The sequence below is a fragment of the Spea bombifrons genome, chromosome 10, assembly GCF_027358695.1.
Source record: "Spea bombifrons isolate aSpeBom1 chromosome 10, aSpeBom1.2.pri, whole genome shotgun sequence".
NCBI classification, from domain to species: Eukaryota; Metazoa; Chordata; class Amphibia; order Anura; family Pelobatidae; genus Spea; species Spea bombifrons.
In genome coordinates this window covers 5,929,643-5,953,553 of record NC_071096.1, presented here as the reverse complement: position 1 = coordinate 5,953,553, position 23,911 = coordinate 5,929,643, and the positions used below count along the sequence as shown (strand labels likewise).

General features: G+C 41.1%; 1 protein-coding gene across 3 annotated transcripts in view; it reads right to left on the bottom strand.

The window, feature by feature from the left end:
- The window catches only part of SHANK2 (SH3 and multiple ankyrin repeat domains 2), a 164,907-nt gene that overhangs the window by 8,814 nt on the left and 132,182 nt on the right, over window positions 1-23,911 (bottom strand). For 2 of the 3 annotated variants that reach the window (XM_053448763.1, XM_053448764.1), the window contains 6 exons: window positions 10,375-10,510; window positions 9,268-9,348; window positions 8,978-8,989; window positions 4,723-4,743; window positions 1,629-1,759; window positions 928-1,039 (listed from right to left, as the gene is read on the bottom strand). In XM_053448763.1, the coding sequence (XP_053304738.1) occupies window positions 928-1,039; window positions 1,629-1,759; window positions 4,723-4,743; window positions 8,978-8,989; window positions 9,268-9,348; window positions 10,375-10,510 (493 nt within the window). The remainder of the gene's footprint in view (window positions 1-927; window positions 1,040-1,628; window positions 1,760-4,722; window positions 4,744-8,977; window positions 8,990-9,267; window positions 9,349-10,374; window positions 10,511-23,911) is intronic. The other variant, XM_053448765.1, reaches the window with a different exon arrangement.

Below are 23,911 nucleotides of genomic sequence, written 5' to 3'. Positions count from 1 at the left end.
ATCGGCCATGCACGCGGATACAAAAAAACACGGCGTGTAACACATCACATCATCTGTTTGGGGACGAGGGTCTCCAGCAGCTGACCGATCGTATAAAGACGTCGTTTTACTGCTCATTAAAAAAAAAAAAAAAATCTACAGAAAATAAACAATCAAATTCTCTTTAAAAAGTAAAGTAAAAAATAAAAAAAAGATTATTTTACTAGAACATTATCTCAGTATTAAGAATTTAGCCTATATCATTATAATATTACTTAATATGAACTGAATATGTGGCCGCAGAGCTCTGGCTTCCCGAGGGCCATCTATTAGATTTAAGGAAAAGAAGTCAGGACCTTTAATTCTAGAAAAGCTGTCTTTTTCGTGATAAGAAATGATGTGTTCACAGCTGCGCAGAAATGATGCACGATGGAAATTTCTACGTGGATGCAGACAGAAAACAGAGCAAGGACTGCGTTCAACACACAATACAGAAACGACAGCAGCGGGATTAACCCTTTGAACCCTGCAGCAAGGAAAGCAATGCATCGCTCGCCTTGATGAGCACAATAAAGTCAGATATATTTTCAACAGGAACAAGAGACTTTTGCAGCCTTCGGAGGCCATGATGAAGCTAAATATTCCGATGTGCCGAGTCTGCTAACACCCCCCCCCCAATGTCTTATGTGCTTTAGACGTCCAGAGTAGACTGGGACTTGTGCGTTGTTCTGGTGTGTATTAGGGCCCAGTACCTCACCAATGCATTGCTGGCCTGAATGGGAAATAAGCCAAGAAGAAATGGCGGACAGCCAACAGATGTAACTTATCTGCAGCAAAATGTCAAAATAGGGACCGACAGATTCCCATCCTGCCTGACACGTTAAGCTCTAGAGCACGGGAAAGCAGGGTATGTGGCACACACAAAAACGACAGAAAAGGGTTTCTTACCTATCGATTTTTGCCTTCGCATTGTGCCGCGGGGTATACCGAGAAAAGGGCCTTGCTGGTTTCCTGGAACTGCGGGAGGCATTACAGCGATACCCTGCCTATCATACATCGACTACAACAAAATAGAATAAAATAGAGCTAATGCAGAAACTTCCGAACACACGTCAGCACGTACCTCTCCCGATACCCAAGCTTAAAACATCCCAAGTGCCACGAGCTGTGATGGACTCACAAGCCCCCTGCCCAGAGTCGGCTGGATGCCCTGGGAAAAGCCTTATCCCAAAGCCTGACTCCTCTGTATGAGCATGAAGAGGCTAGGTCATGTTTCATAATAATTTAGTTCTTGATGTGAGTGCTTTGCAGGGAGGCAATTAATCGCAGCCTGAAGACAGCAAACCCCAAACAGCACTTTATGATAACATCACAAATTTGTTTGGGTAGTGAAGCTGTCACTGGTGGTATCTGGTCTATGAAGTGGGAAGGGGTCCACTTATCTTAGGATGTGGTTTTAATATCCCGAGCATGACATAACTATCTCTTTGGCCGCCATGTTTCTCAATCCTGTGGCATGCAAAGGGCGAGAGGGAGGATGGTGGGCAAAGCCATAGATTTATAAGAATACGCAACGCGTGGGGAGATTTACCAGTCCTGGGACATCTGATAAGTCTTATTCTTTGGCACGGCCCAGGCCTTTTACTCACATTTGTTTCTGGAGCAGTAGGGAAGCATCTACTGGACGGGCGTTGTTTAATTGTGGCAATTCTGGAATCTAAGGGTACGTTATCCACTTGTCTCACGGGCTTGGATGAGGGCCCGCTCTCCTCCGTTTTATCTGCAATGAAAAGAGAGGAGCGCACTCGGTCAGCGCCCTCGCCACTTCACAAGACACACGAATGCACGGTCAGGAAAAACCGGTGGCTTTCATAAGCGGGAAATAAAATTAAAATAAAAGAGTCGAAGGCATGGTCTTTCACAAGGCACTGCATAGGCCAGCAGCATATTCCCAGGCAAGCAAGCGGGAACCGTCTGTAGATCTATGCGGCATGCATGGTTGCCATTTAAAGCCCGCATGCAAGCAGTGTTTACTTAGCGCAACGCGAATAACAATCCTCCTCTTCAAACACTCAACATCTGAAAGCTGAACATCTACATAGAAACGGAGAGAAAACCTTTAGCACAGACATTGCACCAGACACCCACCCCGTATCTCTAAGGGGGCTCCGAAATGCCAACATCACTTACATGGGTGGTATGGCTTATGGATGTTGACATCACTTTCCCTCCAATATTGTTTAAGAGAATAATCAGAAGACACCAAAGCCGGTGGATCTGGGCTCTGCAAGCTATGTTATTATGCGATACTCAGAGGTTTCATCCCTAACCCCCGGCCAGCTGCTCCGAGACACGGTAGGCAGTCCTTTGCATTCCAACTTTTGTTTAAATAGAGTCTTTCCCAAAGAACACGCGCCACTTTATTTTTTTTAGAAAGAATAACTGCTGAATGTTGCAATAAGCGTATGATACAAAGTTACTCCTTCGCATTGACGATCATAGATCTGCGATACCGTGGGTAACACGCATTATTCTCACAGATCCTTGGGTGAAGCCGACCTCCATGTAGGATGTTTACTATCAGCTGGGCAGCCAGATTCCCTTCCAATGTTATTACGCTGGCTGAGCATAATAGAAACGCTGTTTAAAAGTAACCAAGGTGCCTTTTACTGAATGAGTTACCCAACGGCTGCCTTTGGTCCGATACAAGCGGCAATGTCAGGGGTTATTTGCACTCCAGGGGTTATTTGCACTCCTGTCTACCTTATGTTAGTTGAGGACATGTATTTTGACAACATTTGGGATGCCAGTAGTAACCTTTGCCTGCTTAGAGACAGCTACATACTAAATGTTTACCCTACTCTATAGTTTTCTATAAAGTAGACCAGATCTTGGCCAACATTGAAATAAAAGTCACGTTCTGACGTAAAGTTCATTGCGTTCCATCCTTGTGATCAATAAGACATATATTGTTTTGTGTTAGTGACAGATACTGAATTGGCGTGAACTTTGAGATAAAATAAATTAAATTAAAGCCTATTTTTAGCCTCAGCAATCTTGGTTCTATTCAAAGAAACAGAAGCGGTTCAAAAATTACATTTTACGATGGCGGACGAGGGCATATTTCTTGACTCTGGGTTGAGATTTGACAGATCTGATCGGGGAGTAACAGGGCTTTAGAAGAGTCGTCTTCTGCCTGGTAGTGGTTTAATCGCTGATCTCTGACTTATTTCAAAAACAGGCTCTATTTTTCATGTTGCTTCACAAGCAGGTGATGGAAAAAAAGCAGGAAAAGGCAAAAAATAAAAAAAGCAAAGCTAAACTCGGCCAAGCAAAAGCAGCGGTTGATACCCATCCACCCCTCTGCCCTCAATGAGTTCTGGCTGCTGGTGTCCCTCGATGGGGACCATGGAAGATCAAGTCCAGGTTATGGTCAGAAGGACAGCGAAGTTCAGGATTAAACTACAAACCAGGCAGAAGCACCAGAAGTTTCTAAATTTCTATTTTTTATTACACCCAATCCTGCGCAATGGTTAGGCATTTGTTCCTATCCAATAGTATATGACATACTTTCAACCAATCCTATAGAAAGATGGTATTTTGGAGATGCCCTATAATTAAAGAATACAGAGTTAAAAGGAAACATTTGTATCTTCTGGTGTTTTTAGATATAAAATACATGTGAAAGAGGGTGAATTAGGACACTAGTCCCTCTTCATTACCACCGTATCTACCACATGTATCTACGGTGGAGAGAGGTCAGGAGAGCACTTTGCTAATTCTCTAGATTGTAAGCTCCTTCGAGCCGTTTCTCTACGTCATATTGTTATGTTATATACTACTTGTTATCTACTCATTGTACAACACTACGGAATTGGTGCTATATAAAACAATAATAATAATAAGAATAATAAACAGACCTCTTAAAAAGAAGGCAATACAATCAGGGGTTTTCAGATGACACCGGGGGAGTTTATTGCGTTACTGAACGTGGAATTGTATTTATTCAGTAATAAACGGAGCTCCTTGGGGTGGGGGTGGGGGGTTTAGATAGCAGCGTTTACATAGGGAAGACCCACAGCTCTGATTTCATCGATCAGGCAGCCCACCGGTATTACGGTTTCTGCCGTTGATTAGTCCACAATAAAATCACATTCTGAACACTGCCCTATTCTTAACATAAAGAGCTTGGGATAAATACTTTCCAGCTATGAGCAGATCATTTTCCACGACGGAAACCATTTTGGGCCGAATTCTGCAGGTAACTGGAAATTGTGGCTTTTTTTTTTTTTTTTTTAAAGATTGGATTTGCCCTGAGCTCTTGTGGTTCTCCAGCTGTGGATAGACTATAACTCCTATGATCCTCCAATATGTTTGTTATTATATTCATTAAATAATGCAACCTATATTATTCGTTCTAGGTGGGCCTGCAGACCTGACTCGTGTTAATCGACCGATCCCCTTCGTAAACCAGACTGAGGTGGGTGAGATGGGGCTTCCGTACACGAAGAACACAAACTCCATTGAGAAGACGTCAGGAAACCAGCGACACAAAGTGCTAAGAGACACAGAAGAGTCTAACAGAGATTCGGTACAGACGAGGACCTTGCCACGTGTCTGATACACCGGGGCTCGATGTCATGCAGTTACACGGACGGGGCTTCGTCGAAAAGAGGATACACATCGTTACTTTGCAAGAACACATATTGAACAGACCACAGGAGACGTGACATACGCCCTTACCCTTCTTTTTCCGTACAGAGGCTTGCAAATAGAAAAGGGAATTTATTGTCAAATCCAAACACACAAAACATAACGAAATCGCAACTAAATCTCGATTTAACATTTTTCTTGAATCTCTGCGCACATTAAGAAAAGGAAAACGCTTTCTTGGAAAGGATTAACAATTTATTCGATGCACATAATAATAATCCATACCGAGCGACTCCTAAACACACACAGTGAGAATACACTACGATTGGGCGCCAGATCAAACACAAATATACAGAACCGAAAGACACGGGGAGATGGTACCGTGCGCAGAATAGAGCAGAAATATTTAAGAAATAGTAAATACCGACAGAGAAACTTCCTAGGAAATAGAGAAAAATGTTCACAATCTATACAGAATGCTGCGTCCCCAAAATGCAGGAAAAGCTGCATTTAGGACATTTAAGTTGTCTTGTCTTTAATAATTATAACATAGCATCCTACTGGATCCCAGTGACTTCTCATCAATAGGACACTGAACCCGGCACATGTGAAAGAGATACCCCCTTAAAAATAATGTGAAACAAAATAAATGCAAAAAAAAAAAATAATAATGAAAGAGCAGCCATGATAGGATACCCCTTAAAAATAGCATAAAATAAATGTCTAAATAAATAATAAAAGAGAGGTCTTTATAGGAAACCCTTTAAAAATAAAAAATGCCTAAATAAATACCGGTAATAAAAGAGGGGCCATTATAAGATACTCCTTAAAAATTGCATAAAATAAATGCCTAAATAAATAAATAAATAAATAAATAATAAAAGAGAGGCCATTATAGGAAACCCTTTAAAATAAAATAAATGACTAAATAAATAATAAAAGAGGGGTCATAAGATAGCCCTTACAAACAGCATAAACTAAAAAATACCTAACTAAATAATAAAATAGATGCCATTATAGGATACCCCTTAAAAATAATAAAATAAATGCCTCAATAAATAATAAAAGAGGGGTCGTTATAGGATACCCCTTACAAACAGCATAAAATAAAATAAATACCTAAATAAATAATAAAATAGAGGCCATTATAGGATACCCCTTAAAAATAATAATAAATGCCTCAATAAATAAATAATAAAAGAGGGGTCGTTATAGGATACCCCTTAAAAATAACAAAATAAAATAAATACCTAAATAAATAATAAAACAAAAGTCATTAAAGGATAAAAACAGGAGTACACTAAAATAAATGCACAAATAAAATAATTAAAATAAACAGATCCTCTGTGTCTGCCTCTAAGGGTAGGGGACAGATTCCAGGCACAAAAATAATACACACAAAAATCCGTCTTTTCATTTTCAGACATTATTATTCCTTTATATGGCAGATAATAGCCCTGCTCGATATTACACGGAAGGGTATTACATGACATTAAAATACGGAGCTACAAAATAAATCACAGTAGCCTATAATTTACCAGAGAATAAAAGAGAAACAAAAACGATGAATAAAATACAGAATAGCTTGACATCCTGTGTGTAGAAAGCGCATAATTAAGATAATACACCATATCACTGATTAATTGCAAAACAAGAACCCCAAAAAAAACACGACGTGACAGGTCTGATTGCAAAATGCTTTAAATAAATAATTTAAGATTAAACCATTTCCGGATATATCTATATTCTTAGTTAAAGCCGTATGAACATCTACGTGGCAATCGCTTTGAATTATTTAAAATAATAATTTAACATTTAAATTGGGTTATCGCTACCAACAAGAGGAGCTTTAATATAATATTATGGATATGATTTAATTCTAAAATGAAATGCTACCCTTTGACATCGTAGATATATTTTAAGAACAGAGTTTTATAAACTGAAACTCCACTTGACTTCACAAAGGGTTAATAAGTAATTGTTACAAAAAGAGACTATTTGATGCAAAAAAAAATATTTTCTAATATTTATAGAAACCCTTTAATAGGTCAATATAGTCAAAATATGTGAGCTTTGAAGTCTCAAAGGTCTCTTTCTACTGGGGTAATGAAGAAAGGACCTGTGAGGTCATGGATGGAGATGTCACATGACATCATGTTCCGGGTTCTTAAAAGCTAACTAATAAAACGGCTTCTCTGTGGCCAAAACTTCATAAATCCATTTAGCGGTTCCGTTTCCAGCGGAGGCAGGCATGCTTTCACAAAGCGTATGTAGAATCTGAAGAACGTTAGTTTTTTTCTAACTTCAGGTTATTATTGGTACATTTTTAGCGTAGCTATAGCATCAGAAAGCACGACATAGGCCGTCAGAACTGACGCAGAAAAAGAAAGCCCTCTATACCGCCGGTAAGGAATTATGGATGAAAAAAAGGAGTTCAGGAGGAGGGAGAGACAGAACAAGCGGAAGGTGCATTTACATGTCAGGGGGCAGTTTACACGGACCCCCCCCCAGCGCGTGAATACCCCTGCCAGCAGCATTGGAGCGAGCAAAGTATCAGAACACGTTATTATTACAGCAGTTAATAGCGAGTGGTTTGCGTCAGCCATTATATAAGAGAAGACCATTGTTTAGACGTCGGTATACAGGTTCGTGGATGAGAAGCAGGGAAGAGAGGGAGAGGGAAGAGAAAAGAGGGAAGGAACGGAACATATTTTCAATAACGTTCTGCTGCGGACCCCGGCTCTGCATGACGATCGATCATTGCTTTTAATGGAGGAAGCATTGAGCTATCGAGGCCTCTCAGTAGTGACTGATCCTGCCTAGGAAAAACCAATAGCGGCTGATCTTTCCCAGTAACGCCCAGTCAGGACTGAGAGTGCCCAGCAGGGTTTGACAATGTGAATAGTGTTGGCTCCTCTCGGCGAGCGACCGTTTCTGCTTCCCAAGGGATCTTGTCCAGTAGTGAGTGATCCTGCCTAACAGGGGCTTCCTCTCCTGGAGGGACTGATACTGGGCTGTGGTGTGATCCTGCCTCGAAGAGACTGCTCTTGCCCAAAAGTGACAGACTCTGCCCTTTAATGCCTGATAAGGTCCGGAGTCGACGTCCCGGTCTGTGGCCATCAGTCCTGCGGAGTAAGTTGGTGATCCTGTTCAATAAGCGATCGCTCAGTCAGTCGCTGGGGCACGGAAGCAGCCGATAAAGCCCTAGACTGAAATAATATCAAAGGCCGCGCGATACATTGTCTGCGTACGTTTGCTATAATTCCGCCCTTGGAACGCCAGTCACATGTCCCACTGTTTATTAACGCAGTGCAATAATATATATATATATATATATAATTAAATTTTAATACAGAGAAAACCAGAAATTTATGTGATGTGATCTATACGTTCATTCTGTACATCATACAATTCACGGCAGAAGCGGATCTAGTATTTAGAGTAACTTAAAGCACACTTTACTAACAGCCGGTTGGGTTCTGAGATATTATCACATATCATATTATATGATAATGTAATGATATATTAATCTGTACAATTTATTGATTGATTATATTATAATAACAAAGCCAAGTATACTGATTTAGTTAGGACATACATGAACCCCTACGCTCCATACCTACAGGGCAGGCAGAGACGTTCTACGTCTGTGATTATTTCACGTGTGCCGGATGTTGGATTAGTTCTTGGAGTAATGATAATAAAGCCGTTTTTTTTTTTCATGACATTGCGATGACTTTAGCGATATTATTTCAGTATCAATCTAACGAGCAACAGTAAGGTTTTGCTGGCTTTTCTTTAAACGTTGGAACGCCAAAGGGGCGAGCAGCATGTTGCAGGACAGTACACCGCTCGCACCTCTGATTCTAAAAGGTTAATTACATATACGGCTGATTTCGTTACCGTCGACCCCACCGGATTTGTTTACGGTAAAGCCCAGAAGTTAATGAGATTTGGTTGCTTTGTAATGTAATTGATGGCTGACCCTGTCTGTACTCTGTGATTGTAATGACTGATTCTCTCTGACTGGTTCGCCCTGTTCTCTGCTGGCTGGTGCTGCTTAGCTTTGAGTACGGAATGTTAAGAAGAGAATGTTGGACCGTAAGATTCTGTTACGTCGCCATGTCCGTCCGAATTAGCCTATTTCTATAAAGAAGAGCCCGAGAAATTGGAAGGAGGCCGTCTGATCTCCCAGCTTTGTTCTAAGTCTATGGACACTATGACCCCTGAGAGGTAGCCCTGCGTGATAACATAGCTGTTGGGTAAGAAGGAACGATGGTTTCCCTAGCAGAAAGATATTAGCCAGGACACACAGTTCTTGCAGCCGCGGCTGGTTATATCTTACCTTTATCCACTGCTGAGAGGGCCCAAGGATTCAAGATAAGAGAAAAATTAGAGGAGCGAGAAAGCTATACAAACGTAGAAATATCACACACAGGGGCAACATCTCAACCCCCCCCCGAATGCAGAAGGTCATACGTGTTGTATGGTTTGCATGTTGGTGACTTATGCATGCCATGCAATCATTCCCAGGCTAGGCATATTAACGCAAACTCTGAAGGGCAATGAGGGATGAAAGCAATCCAAGGGTGTTCCCCACACGGGCCGGGCATGCTGTACAGATAACAATCTTACCAAGTTCTTCAAGTTCTGAAGTCATTGATTTAGACCGCAAGGACAAAGCGGTTGTCGGAGCCCTCTTGGGAGGCGGGGGTGCTTTGTATTAAACAGAAGCATATACAGGTTTTAATGACAAGTCTGCAACGTCATGTAAATAAAAGAATGGCCGCGGATTATACTATACGTAGCTACGCTAACTTCAACCGTTATATAAACACAAAAAGAACAAACGATGATTTTTTAATCAACAATGAAAACAAACAATGAAATGAAAGGTGCCACATAATGTGAGCCTGCCAGATACAATTGTAACAGATCAGATGAAACATGCTTTATAACATGGTAACATGGTAGCCACAGCCTGGTACCCTGTCTGTGTAATTTAATGAGCTGCTGCCGTGGAAAGGAATTGATCTGCATAAACTGTACGGCTGATTTTGGACTGACGAGACACAGCAAACATCCATAGTCCCAACAGTGACCCCGGCACTTGCCCTCTTAATAAATAAACCTCTCAGATACGGTGAAGATTCCTTTATCCCCCGGACCCAATGGATTTGGTGCATTATTATTCTCTGTTATGCACCGAAAATCACGTTTCTGCTAATTGTCATGGCAACATCTACAGCATTTGGCTTTAGGAACTATACTTCAGGAAAACTAGCAAAATAATGCCTTTTTCAGATAAAAACAAATGCGGCTGAACAGGAGACGGATCCCTTTACATCGAGATCTGAAACACACCGCAGAATTGAGGTTCTGGAGCACAGGGGAGAAGAAAAGGCTGACAAAGGGTTCATAGAAGAATTTGTCCGAGGAGGGATCTAGTTTGATGGCCGGGCTTAGTGCTACCAACTTGTTCCTGCCAGGAATTCTTTAAATAGGGTCTAAAAGGTGGTCCCAGGATAACAGAGAGAATGTGCGTGATGGAAAATGGCAACATGAACGTACAATTCATAGACAATGTTCACCTAGATTCATTTATCTCACAAACCCCATAGTTGGGAAGTAGTTCAAAAACTTTTCTAGAGTGATCACCCGTCATATTATATTTTGATTTAAGTGTCCGGGGCCACAGATATAACCCCTGTGTCACCGAAACGTTAAGGAGATGAACGCTACCTTTTTTCCTGGCCGTATCATCTGGATCGAGATTCCTGGTGACCGTCACAACCTTCAGGACGAGGTGGTTTCCTCCGTGCCGGATCATGTTAACCACCTGCCTGTGGCCAACTTTGACAACGTTCTCATTGTTCACCTTTAATGAAAAAATAAAAAAAAGTCACATGAAACCAATGTAAGGACTTGATAAGAGAGATGCCAATAACCATGTTCCAGCACATGTACGGAACATGAGCCTAGGTCATGACACACTGGCATGCAGACCTAGGCAACTGCATCAAAGCCTAGCCTCTAGAGCATCAAAAGTAGATATAACTCCATAAAGCACAGTAACAGAGAAAAGAACAGAACTCCCACTTCAGGTCTAGAACTTCACGCATTGGAGGGCAAAAAGTCTAAAACAACACAAACGCCTAAATACTCACATTTGCCATAAGAGCCTTGAACTTCCACGGGATAAAGGAAACCAGACATTAAAGTGTTAGCTTTGTGCTAAGTCACAGGTGTAACCAGCATCTAACTGCATTAACACAGGTTAAAAAGAAAACCAATCCTTCAAGTAGAGCTGCATCCAAATCCAAATGATTTATAACCTTATGCATGGTTATTTTTAACATGGGGCAAGAGAGGCCGCTGCCCGGGGTCCAGGTCCCCTCAACAGCCACCATAGTCTGGGGGTCGAGGTCTAGGCACAGATCTCTCCACTAACGCTTCCTTTCTCACGGCTATTGCATCACTCCATCATATGACATCATATCTCAGCAGCAGGCAACACGCAGATCACTAGAAAGTCATCTAAATATGGATATTTATAAGGGGTGTTTCAGAGAACCCCCAACAGCGAGCCTTCCAACAGGTTGGCTTCTCCTGGATACGTTAATATGTCAGTCAATAGTTTTTTTCCACGAGTACCGGTTCCCTGCACGACTTGCTCACATCTTAGTGAACGTCATTGTACATCCACCCCAGCTGCCCCTAGCGTACTCTGCGACGACAGCACGAAATTCCTATCGCAGTTGAGGCGCGTCAATCTCCGTTCAGTGCCCAACTCATCTTAAGCGAGATAATCCTCTCTAATGTTCGAGAAATAAAGTAAATTGAAGGGACCGGAAAAGCTGGCGCTGCGGCTCAGCGGAGCTCACAAATTTATGCTTCATCTTTTAGTGGTTGAGCTTCGATATTCAGCAGGTCCACGGCGACGATCTGACTCCCATTGTTGTTAATCAGCGCCTACACAAGCCCTGGCATCCCTCTCCAGCCCTTAAGAGAACGTATTTACACGGAGGTTTTCATACACAGGCTATTTATATAATCTGTCCTCCGTGAAGACGTAAAAGCCCAGCTTTATACCGAACACCTCCAGGTCTGAAGAACCTCCCGGTCTACTTAATGCATGCAGCATTATTATTTCCCCCCTAAGAAACCGTCTTAACACTGTTTGTGTCTACGTTTTTTACATATTACATGCATAATAAAATAAGATTTAAAAAAATGTTGGAATATTGTTCACAAGTTCCTATTTTTACTGTAATGCTTATTTCCACAGGTGCAGGACTTGGGGACTTCAGTAATATATAAAGACTCCCGCAGTAGAACTTGGGCCGCCGAATCGCTGAAGGTTCTGACAGCCATTGCTCCAGAAAATATTACTGGTTGTAGCCGACCACTTGGGCTCTTTTATAAAGCTCAGACGTACCCTCCAGTGTCGCAGGATACAACAAAGAATGCAAATTAAAGTGCTTTGTAAATACTTAATTATACATTCTTCAAAAGAGCTACCTTCAGTAGAAGCTGCAGCCCTAAAACAGCAGCTTCCTGTCTATTCTGTGCCGCAAGGTTTTGCAAAGCAACCAATCACTGGCAGGAAAGTGATCCCATTGAAACCAATGGGTGTGATTTATTTCCATGCGTGCGCTATGGGGTCTTTTTAGAGACCCCAAGACAATTTGCTAAGCCGGGGCTGTGTGTGTATAACACGTCAGGAGATGTGCTCTGCTTATCACTTCTCCTCCGCGGCAAATGGCTGAGGACGGGGCAAATGCCCACAAGCATTAGACCCCCCTCAGCTATTATATGCATTAAAGTGGGTTTGATGGCTGGAGTGTCCCTTTGATGGATGAACCTGGCCTCCAAAAGAGATGGGGTTGGCAGGTGAATACAGGTACCGGGCATTTCAATCTTATAACCCTGGCATCAAACATAAATCTAATTTCTAGTTCACCCCAGTCTGAATGAAATTGCCCCAAAGTCAAATAGCGTTTGTCTGGCAAACGGTCCTCGTTTTCGGGTCAGCATCGCCTCCCTGACTTTTTAGCAGTCCCAAAGCATGCGTTTAATGACAGGTAATGAATCCCGAGGCACACGGAAGAATCGCGGATTAAATGGGCATCTGATCCAAATGTTAAATAACATCGTTACACATAATGATGGCGGCAGATGGCCCACTGAAAAGCCGTTTATCACTTTTTATAGCTAAAAGCTCTGATTGATATTCTGTTGATTTATTGTACGAAAGGCAATCCATACCGAAATACAAGCAAACGCGTGCTTTATTAACACTTTTATACAAAATATAGTATAAGAGAAGCAGTATTCATACCCGCTGCAACCAGCTATCCCAACGAAGACCCCCAAGGACTCAAATTATCGCAAACATTAAGAAAAAAAAGATTTTCTGAAGAAGTTTGGTCTTCACAGGCATTCTGAAAGCCAGAGAATTAGCCGCTCAACTTCTAGACTGGATTTGACGCAATCTTTTATTTTTTGTCATTTATCCTGATATATTTCCAATAAAAACATTTTAACGGATTCTGTAGCGGGCACCGAAAGACCACCTATTCATCTGGTCATCCGCAGCCAAGGCTCCCTATGATTTTCTTTTCACACCAAACCCACACTATCCACAAGAAAAAAAAATGTTTTTCCCCCCAATATTGTATAATTACACAAAATGTATATTTTTCAAAATGAAGCTTAAAATTCCATAACTAAGTTGCGTTCAAATAACTTTTTACATATGGAAGCGCCAAGTAGATGGAGGAACGTCGATACGTTGGGTCCTTTAATTTGTAAGCACAGAAATTCCCAAACTATTGGAAATTCACACTCCGTGCGCTTATTTTAAAGATTAATTTTTTTTTTAATTCCCGTTATTATTCAGTACATAGGAATATATTAATATATTCCAAAAGTTTAATTATTCGTTGAAAAATATATTTTAAAAAAGTCATGTGGATGAAGATGTCAATCTCTATAAGTATGTATGAAGAGTGATTGTGATGCAAAGTTTGAAAAGTGGTTTTATCGCCATAGCAACCAATATACATGTCTTAAGGACTCAGAGATCTTTTACTTGTGTCTATCGAGATTATCCCACCTATATCATCCAGGAGAAAAAGAAATTTCTGTGCGTAGAAAATATTTATGATTCTGTCTCTTTAAACGCACTAAAGCCCACTAGTTTATCTTCTACGTACATCACAAAAATACACCGTCTAGGGGGTTAATAATAGTTTCATTCGGTATGTATGTACATTTTAAAACAATAAGGATTATTCAGCTCTACGAATGGAATATTTGGGTTGACCATTGGTGAAGCTGTGAAGATTGTGCAGCCGAGTATATAATCCACTTGGAATGGAAAAAAAAAAATGTAATTTATTATTGAATTTTTTTTTCAATAGGCTTTGCTGTTGAGTGAAACTTGAAATTATACAGCGCGCGTTCTTGGCCCCCCCTCATCTCTTTGTTCTGTAGAAAAATGATTATTCGGAATATTAAAATGATTCAATTTGGACGGATTCTGCGAGAACGAGTGAATATCAGCAAAAACCGGACACACGCCTGCAGAATACGCTGTAGAATATAACCTGGCCAACACGAGCTGCCATAAAGCCTCTATAGTATGTGTGCGTTGTGTTAGTAATAGAATATGCCTCTTCGATATGCACACTCCGAAAGTTAGATACGCTTGGAATCTTGGGAGTCTCTTTTTCACATAGTTTTAAAAAACATGGGACAGTGGAGTAAATTTCAATTTGTCTCTCTGATCCCTGAAAAGGGGAAAATTGGGTCACAATTATAGGATTATAGGTCTTTACAAATATAGAGTTTTATAGTATTGTAGTTAGGATGTGGCTGGTCTCTGGAGTAACAAATGTAACAAATCACCCTCTATGAGATGATGGCATCCGATGCTATAAGTGAGAAATAATATATTCTCAGCAAGCAAGTAACATAATACACAATTACTTCTTTTTATTTTATTTATGTAACATTATCAAATCATTAAATTCAACCACAGAAACAAACTAATCTTGCATACCCCTCCAAGACTCATCTCATGAAAACGACGACTAACTCTGTAACACAGCAAACTGCGGAGCGTGATTACGAGGTCAGAGGTAGTATGTGAATAAGACTATAATAAGGCTTCAGCGATGTCAGGGATAGAGATTGGGGGGCTATTATGTCACCCCCTTTAAGCAGTGGAAAAGACAATTGGATCTTCCAGTTATAAATGGATTTTCTGGGCATTCATCCTGCAAATCACAGGTTTGGTGGAAGCTTTGGTGGATTTCTGTTGGATTTGGGGCATTGTATGACATTGTGACTTCTACGCTAGTGACAAGCTGCATTTAGCTTGAGCCTGAGCTTACCCAATAGAAGTCAGGGGTCCATGACTTGATTAACTTCATCGGTTCTTTTGTTGGGGAAAGGGACTCAAATTGATCCTACGGTGACCTTTCCTGTAACTTGCCCTGCATTGAGTAAAGCCTGTATCCATCTGGATGACCATCAGACCACCAGATGCTGAATGATCCGATAACTTCCACACTTGTTCCCCCTACCCAATGCATCTATAGGATTTTTTGTTAATAGTTATTATGAACTAGTGATAAGTATATTATACCCAACATTTTGTTTTTATTTAAAGTGGCCGGGGGTTGCATATTTCAGGTGAGGACATACAAGTTCACATTAAACTAGCATTCCCTCACCCATTACTTGCAACATTTAAAGTCGCAAACCCTCTTAAACAACAGGTGTTTATTCACTAAAGGGAGCATTGTCAGGGAAGTTGTGGTTTTAACCCTCTTACTTTACGATTTCTTATGAAGGACCAACACTGACAACGCTATAATTTAATGAGGGAGCTTACTGTAGATAACGGATGCTGATTTATTACACAGGGCCAGAAGCTCACTGCAGATGGACCTTCATAATGAATAATCAAGGATCTAAAAGACAATCTCCTGCCAAATCTCCCTTCAGTGAATAGACCCCACGGATTAGTGAATCTGCAAGTCATTTTCCGAGTGTTAGCATGGGGGGGGGGCATATGACTGATGACTGGTGCAGTCTGTCAAGTTGACTTTTACTTTACTGACTTCTTAGTGAATAGACCCACCTACAAGCTAGCCATGAGTTGACTCACTATGCTCCCTGTGTTATATCTGTGTGTACGAATTTCTTAAGTCTTTGGATATTATGGTTTGTTGTGATATTAAGTATTGTATATACTGTGAATATGTAAAGCCATTCTCTCTTAAAGAGCCCAAGCACTGCTTGCTAGGTGACCCTATGTTCAGGACAGCCTTATGTCTATCCCATGCAGGCTTAAACCCCCTCAATATATTAAAGCTTTGTTCATCGCCATGATATTTCCAGATTTATCGCACTGCCTTTGTGCCAGTCACAACGTTAAATCAGATTAGTTTATACAACATATTTCACAGACTCATACAGCGAGTATGAACCACATGCAAGAAACTGATAATATTTAAAGAAAAAGTGGAACCCCGACGCTGGAGATGTCAATGTTTAAATGCTTACGACCCAAGAGAACGAGCCCCCACATAACCCACAATCTGTTACAGCAGCGATAACTCTGTACACACGTATAATCTTCACTTCGCCCGACACCAATGTCCTATCCTGCAAGTTCTAGATGTGAATCTCATGTCACAGCTGGCGGCAGCGCTTTACATCCGCAGCGATTCTATGGTTCAGCATATAAAGCCGGTCAGGAGCCTGGAGGTGACTTCAGCAGCAGTGTGAAGGACATTAGCTGGACTTCTGTCACCCACTGTTAGCCTTGGGTATCCCCCCCCAGCCATACAAGACCCACCTAACATCACCTAAAGGATCAGCGCATGCATCTATCCAACAGACTGCCAAAAATCTACATTGACCTCTATATCACTAAGTGATATCAATTGCAGTCTAATTGAAACATTGTATTAAATATTTACCAACAACAGAATGCTGCTCACAGAGTATATTTCAGAAGCGCGGTTACAATATATTATTCCAAGTACGACAAACCCCAAATTATTTTACAGTTTAACAGAATTAATACGCCTATTTCGCTTCTTTTACTATGATTATATATGGGCTGCGGTACGGCAGAATCATTCCATACATTGATACCAAATATCTCTGAAACAATATCACTAAAAAGGGAAAACGTAAAAAAAAAAAAAATCAGCATCAATACATAATTCATAAGGTTGAAAAAAGACCTAAGTCCATCAAATTCAACCCTTCTACCTAACCTTACTATTGTTGATCCAAAAGAAGGCAAAAAACACCCTAAAATGGAAAGATGTGAACGTCAGAGCGTTTCCGAAAACGTTAGTGGAACTTCACACCTTCGTGTTTAGAAGCGCAGCCATAAAGGAATTATAAACACCATAACAGTTGAGAGGCACATGACAGAAGACATTTGTTAAAAGGCATATAGAATAATCAGACCTTATCCCTAAATTCTCCCAGCTGAATGCATTGTTTAAAATCACTCCAGTTCCATAATATAAAAAAAGAAACTGGTCTGAATGGGTTAATCAATCTTGGCTGTTACAAGGCGCCTAGGAGCTCTGCTTTAATTAGGATATTATAGAATATTCTGTCAATCGGTGCTAAACTCCGGCCACTGATCAGAGAGACAGCGACGCACGTAAAGCCCACCTCATCAACAAGAAGCTTTACGGAGCTCTAGAAGCACTCAGACGTAAGATGACATTTTCTAGAGAATGAAATATCGCACGTCGAAAATTAAATCCTCATTCTGAATGTCACAAGGATCGTTGAACCCTCTTTATCTACTCAACAAAAGAAGCTGGGGAACGAGGAGAGAGATACAACAGAGTCTCCTGGGTCCGTTCTCGCTGACCCTCCACAGTGAAGACCACAGACGCTACTCATAAATGATCAGACTGTGCCACCGGCGCCACTAATTATCCCTCAGACAGCGGGCATGCCAAGCAGCAAACACAACACAAACAACACAAACCATATGAGGATTGAAGCGTATACCGCACAAAGCACGCACGTACTAGATCTTAAAGATAGGGTCAGTTAAAGAAGGAGTAGAAGGTGAAGGTTACCCAGGCGCTGAAGGTTAATGAGAAGAAAGTTAAACTATATACCGCTAACCTAAAAGATCAACCCACATTCGGACAAATCTATACTGTTAGCATTCAGCGATGGAACCTAAGAGCTACAAAGCAGCCATAACCTTTCTAAGTCCAAATAGTTTGAATAAATTCCCTGCAAGAGTTACTGGTTATATAGCGAAGGTCGCGAGCCTCCTCTTTAAATGTCATCTCCTGTTCTTCAAAACCTAGAATCCTTTAAAAAATACATGTTAGGAAATTATTAATTAAACGATGACAGGAATTGTCAGACAGATACATTAATTGCCCTTATATGTTTCCATCAAGGGTCACCTACACCAAGGAACCATCCCGGGTTCATGCACGATCCATAACTAGAATATCAGAAGGATAGAGTTCAGATACATTGTTATCGAATCACCAGTTAACGGGGCGAATCCAGTAGCGCTTCATACTAAATGTAGAAATGCTACATATTAATCAGGATCAGTGCATCTAAGCCTCCACGAGGAGGCAATGGGGAGCGGGAGATGCGATGCGCGTCGGGTCCGTATGCAGGCTATACTGAAAGGGCTGAACGCCTGTGCTGGGTATCAAAGGACGGGGAAGGTTTGGAATCCCGGCACATGATTTATTACTGGAGTTTCCGTGCGCGAAGCTGAAAACGCTACATTTCAGTGACTTCTCCCAAACGTGACTCTCCGCGGCTGCCGCTTATTTGGGTAACAAAGTTACCGGATACAGATCTGAATTGGAGTTTTGATAAATTGTGGGCTACAGTTTCATTTGGCACTTTGGTCTCATTGACAGGTTCCTCGGAACAGATGCGCATCAATTCATGTCTATAGAGAAACAGACAAACGCGTGGAATTCTGAGCGATCACCCAGATGTTTCCTCCCTTCCCAACTCTCTAGCAATTCACTTACAGACCTGGAAATATATTAGCCACAGATAAATCTATTGCGTCCTCACCACCCCCTATAGACTGCGCTCATATTTAAGGGGGGGGAAACGATAGCGTCTGCTGTTATGTCAAACAATTTGGCTGGCAGAGAATGATGGGAGTTATAGTGTGTAAACATTTTGTCTTCCCCAGCGCATAGAGACTGTCACCGTGAGGCTGGTGTGCAGCGAGGTGCAGATAACCTGCGCGTTGGACCTACACAGGGGTTATCGAGCGGCATGAATTATTCAAACATATGAATTATTTATTAATATGCTGTCCGGGATAACGCAGAGAAAAGTGCACCGCAATTAGGGCAAGTGTTCAGAGCACATAAAAATAGCCCTGCAGCCTTCAGACGTTTCTCTTTGGAAAGCGCTGGACGGCAAACTTTTCTGCGGAATGTTGTGAGGCTTCATTCATTCACTAAGGTAATTTTTCTGTACCAAGGCTGCCGTGTAACCCGTGGCCAAGCTAAATTATTATTGTTTCGTTTTTGGGGATTTCACAATCATTTAGTCCAATTTAAATACATTCCGAAAAGGAAAAAAGTCATGCCTTGAGTAAGCCTCCCCATCACTTTTGCGTCTAATGGGCTGATTTTCTAGGAATTGTCGAATGACTCGGACATCTTCACCGGAAGCCCAAGCCAATAACGCTCGTGTCTGATGAGAAGCGATAACCTCGAGAGGTTGATCGGTCATCTTCATGCAGCTTCACAAAGTTTCAGTCACCCATCTTGGTCGCCGTGGCCGTGTCGCCCAGTTTTCCCCAGTTAGATGATGAATGTTTTATTGTCTTGGCTACTACTGAAAGAGCAGAACGATTGCCCTGATTTGTGGCGACTACATCGTTTTGCAAGATTTGCAGCACAAAGCGAGGCTCTGCTATAATAAATATTCAAACAAATTAAGCAAATTAACGTGTATAAAAAAACAAAAAACAAAAACGTAATAGTGACTTGCTATTCTAAAGATCTAAGTATGCGGGGTCTAACTACTTAGTAATGTTTTATCACAATGTCCCTTTGTTATTATAGTAGAAACAATCGACATAGTTACAATGTTTCCAAAAACAAGCTTTTACACAAACCCACGCAGGGCAGTATTTATTCTCATTTTTTTGGGAATACTTAAAAAAACAACAGACAATACTACTACTACTACTACTAACAATAATAAATACTACTACTGATAATAATACAACTCATAATAAATACTACTGCTACTAACAATACTAAATACTACTACTAACAATAAAAAGTACTACTACTAATACAACTACTAATAATACAACTCATAATAAATACTACTACTAATGATATGACTCATAATACTACTACTACTACTACTACTACTACTAACAACAATACTAATACTACTACTAATAATAATAATAATTCTACTACTACTAATACTACCAATAATACTAATAATAAATACTACTACTAATAATAATACAACTCATAATAAATACTTCTACTACTACCACCAATACTACTACTAATAAAAAAACTCATTAAATACTACTACTAAGAATAATAATTAATACTACTACTAATAATACTAACAATAAATAATACTACTACTACTACTACAACTCATAACTCATAGTAACAACTACTAACAATAATTCTACTACTACTACTAACAATAATACAACGTATAATGAATACTACTACTACTAACAATAATAAATACTACTAACTACTAACAATAATAAATACTACTACTAATTCAACTCATAATAAATACTACTACTACTAAATACTACTACTAACAACAACAAAATACTACTACTGCTACTACTACTGCTAATAAATACCACTACTACTAATTATTATTATTATTATTATTAAGATGTGTTGCTTTTGGGTGGAAACAACAGTAAATAACAGCCATCCACCCATCCAGTCTGCTTTTTTCTCAACCTCAAACCTTACGCCTAACCCCTGAAGACTTACATTCCCTCTCTGTATTAACCTCTACCACCTCTGCTGGAAGGATGTTCCACTCCTTACAGTATCTCATTTAAAAGATTTGTCATGTTATTCTAACAAATCCACTCTTGCTTTATTTATTATGCAAGTTCTGTAGTTTATTTTTTGTGAGTACGTCGGTTTCTATAAAGTAGGGCTTAAAACGATTAAAAAGACCAACAAAATTCCTTTTAAATGTTTTTTCCATCTACATGCTTTCCATATTTATTGCGCATGTTAAAAATCAAAGAAAAGCATAACTGCTATCAATCAGTTATATAACTATGTTTTTCAATGCCATAAAATGCTCTCATACCATATGACCTTGTACAGTTTTTTTTCTTTTCTTTTTTTAGCACTAACATCATAACGTTGTTTTTAACCAAACAATGCAATATATCAAGCGAGTCAATGCAATAATAATAATAAATAACCCGAGCGTCATCCGGAAAATCTCATGGAGACAGACAAGAGGCTATAAATTATATTACCTGAGAAAAAAAATGACCCTTGGTTTTATCGGCGCTCTTTAAAAATATATAAAACGTTTCGAACGGGACGCGGCGGATATAAACGCGCCGTCCACTTAATGGCTTCAGGGAGAACGGATTACAAACCTAAAGGAATTAATGCTTTATTGTCCTGGAACAGGAACTGTCAATCAATCCACGTGGGGTGAAATAAACATATAAAAAAAAAAAAAAATAAAAAAAAAAAAAAAATTCGACCTTCTATATATATATACCATGGGAGCAGTCATCTTAACCTCCTGTTCCTGTTGGAGTAACCTCAGTTTTGGGGGAATCGGACATCATTCAATAATCAGTCTATTCAATAACACAGGGACAGCACCGAGCAGGTTTATTTTACCAACAATGTTAATGGTAACTTAAAACTTCTTGGAAACATTTTTGCCAGCGTGGATATAAAGGAGTCGCCGCGCATGGAACCTGGAACTATTTTTCCGTTGATCCTTGCTGGCGAGCCCGGCCGCGTTGGCTCTGGGAGTTCGGTATAAATATAAGTATAATCGCACTGGGGAGGAATGGTCTTCAGCGCATGGATCCTAAATGATCTTAAACATGGAAGACATATGAGAGGTCATGCTAAAATCATGTTAAATGAGAATTGAGATGAAGGAATGGCGGGGTTAGGCGGGGATGAGTGATTGCGATGCTCTGTGTACGGGAGACTAACAGCGGGATAAACTGAAGCCAAGCACAGATCACAATACTTAATTAGTTTATAAACATATGCTTGACCTGATTAAGGCACGATTAGTCCTGATTACACGGGGATAATGGGACATTTTTCATTTGTCATCCAATTTAAATGTAACTCCGGTTCGTACGCAGGAAATACAGTCAGACTCCCGGAGACGCCATGATAGATACATAGATATAAAAGACGCAGGAAAAGAGGACTCCCATTAACCACTTCTCTGCCAGGAGGGCGTGCAGCTCCTTTCCATACGCTGCAGTTCGACCTCTCGCATATACCAATGTATTCGGTAAATTCATTTTAGTTCATCGACTAATGCTGCCAGAACTCGGTATGCATTTATCTATGGAATACACGGATACAGGTCACACCGGGATGATGGGTCTAGGATTTTAAAGGACCTTCTCTATTCCCGAGTGATCCTCAGAAAGCATCAGACATCAGTTCCCATGAGATGTCGGCGAACAAGCTGGGTGCTAAGCCCGAGACACCTGGGACCCCCGAATAACTCGAAATGTTTGCGGCCCTGGATCAGATTCACGATGAAGTCCCAGTGGTGGAGTGCGACAAACACGCGGAAACATTTGTAACACTCACAACGAAATCCAGATAAGAACGTCAGCCGGCCAATGAAGTGAACGAATACCCAGCCGCACACCTCGGGGGTAAAGCAGTCCCGCTGCGCAAGCCCATGGAAACAAGAGATAAAGATAAACCAACGTGTACCTGTCAGAAACAGATGTAACGCACCGTTAAAGCGGTCCGGCTGTCACAGACAAATGGAACCCGGCGTTAAAGAATTCCAGCTGACAGCTTGCACAGTTACTGTAAAATCTGACCACCATATCGTCTGATATATTAAATGACCCCACAGGCGGATCCGTTTACCGGGATGTACTGCTGCACCGGTACGTTTTAGGGGCTTCGTGATTTACCGCAGCAATTTAAACATTATAGAAAAGGTTATCGCTGCGGAGCACCGTACCGTATGCTCTGCAGCAGCAGCTGCCCTTCTCCTCCGTGGTCGGATGATTCCTGCCACTGACTGGCTGCTTAAAGCAGCCAATCAGTGGCAAGAATGTGCTCCAACTGAACTCAATTAGAGTACTTTTTGTGCATACATGTGGGGTCTCAATGGACCCCTCGCTTCAACCAGAGCTGGAGCTGACTGGTGGCGAGTATATCATGTACAGGAAGATGTGATCGGTCAAACACGTCACCTGCGTGGAAAATACCTGGGGGGCAGGGAAAGGGGCAATACATATGCAGGTATCCACATATTTATTGCGTTTTTGATCTCGGGCAGCCCCAGCCATTAGCTGTAACCCCCACCATACTGTCCTGGACATCCAAACCATTGGCTTGACTGCCATCTTCCATTTCATCCCGAGCCTCCACGACTGTGGGCTCCAAGAACCTGTGGGCTCCCGTTAGTAGCCCTTAATTTGTATAGGATTCCTGAGCCACTGGGTAACTTAAAAGCTGGCCGACCGGTTGCCTATCTCTAGATAAACGAAGGATAAAAGGAACATATCTCTGTTGTTTCTTAGAGGACACGCCAATGGGGATATTTTAACATGCAGGGACTGCTTGTAACAGAGGATGCTAAATCATACACTCCGTGTTTCATTGCTTAGTAACCAGAGTGAAATTCATTCATCGCCGCGCAGTGACTCACTGGAGAGGTCTGCATATCGGCAGCTGAGATTCTAAAATGGTGGGTGCGTGGACAGAACGCGGAAACAACCGTATGAAACATACACACGGAGAGCACAGCTGCCCACGGGGAGGGACACGCCGGACGTCGGGACACAAAGTATATTTCGGAACACTTATGTTCTGTCCTGGCTTTACACCTATCTGGGTTGGGGCTGTGGCATTTCCGGGTAGTTGTGCCACTAAGGGCATGTCTACTAAATGACTGTAATTCTAAGCCTGCACTGCAAGGACTGGCTCTGTGTTTAACCCCTGTCTCTGCTCTATATGCTGCAGTCATT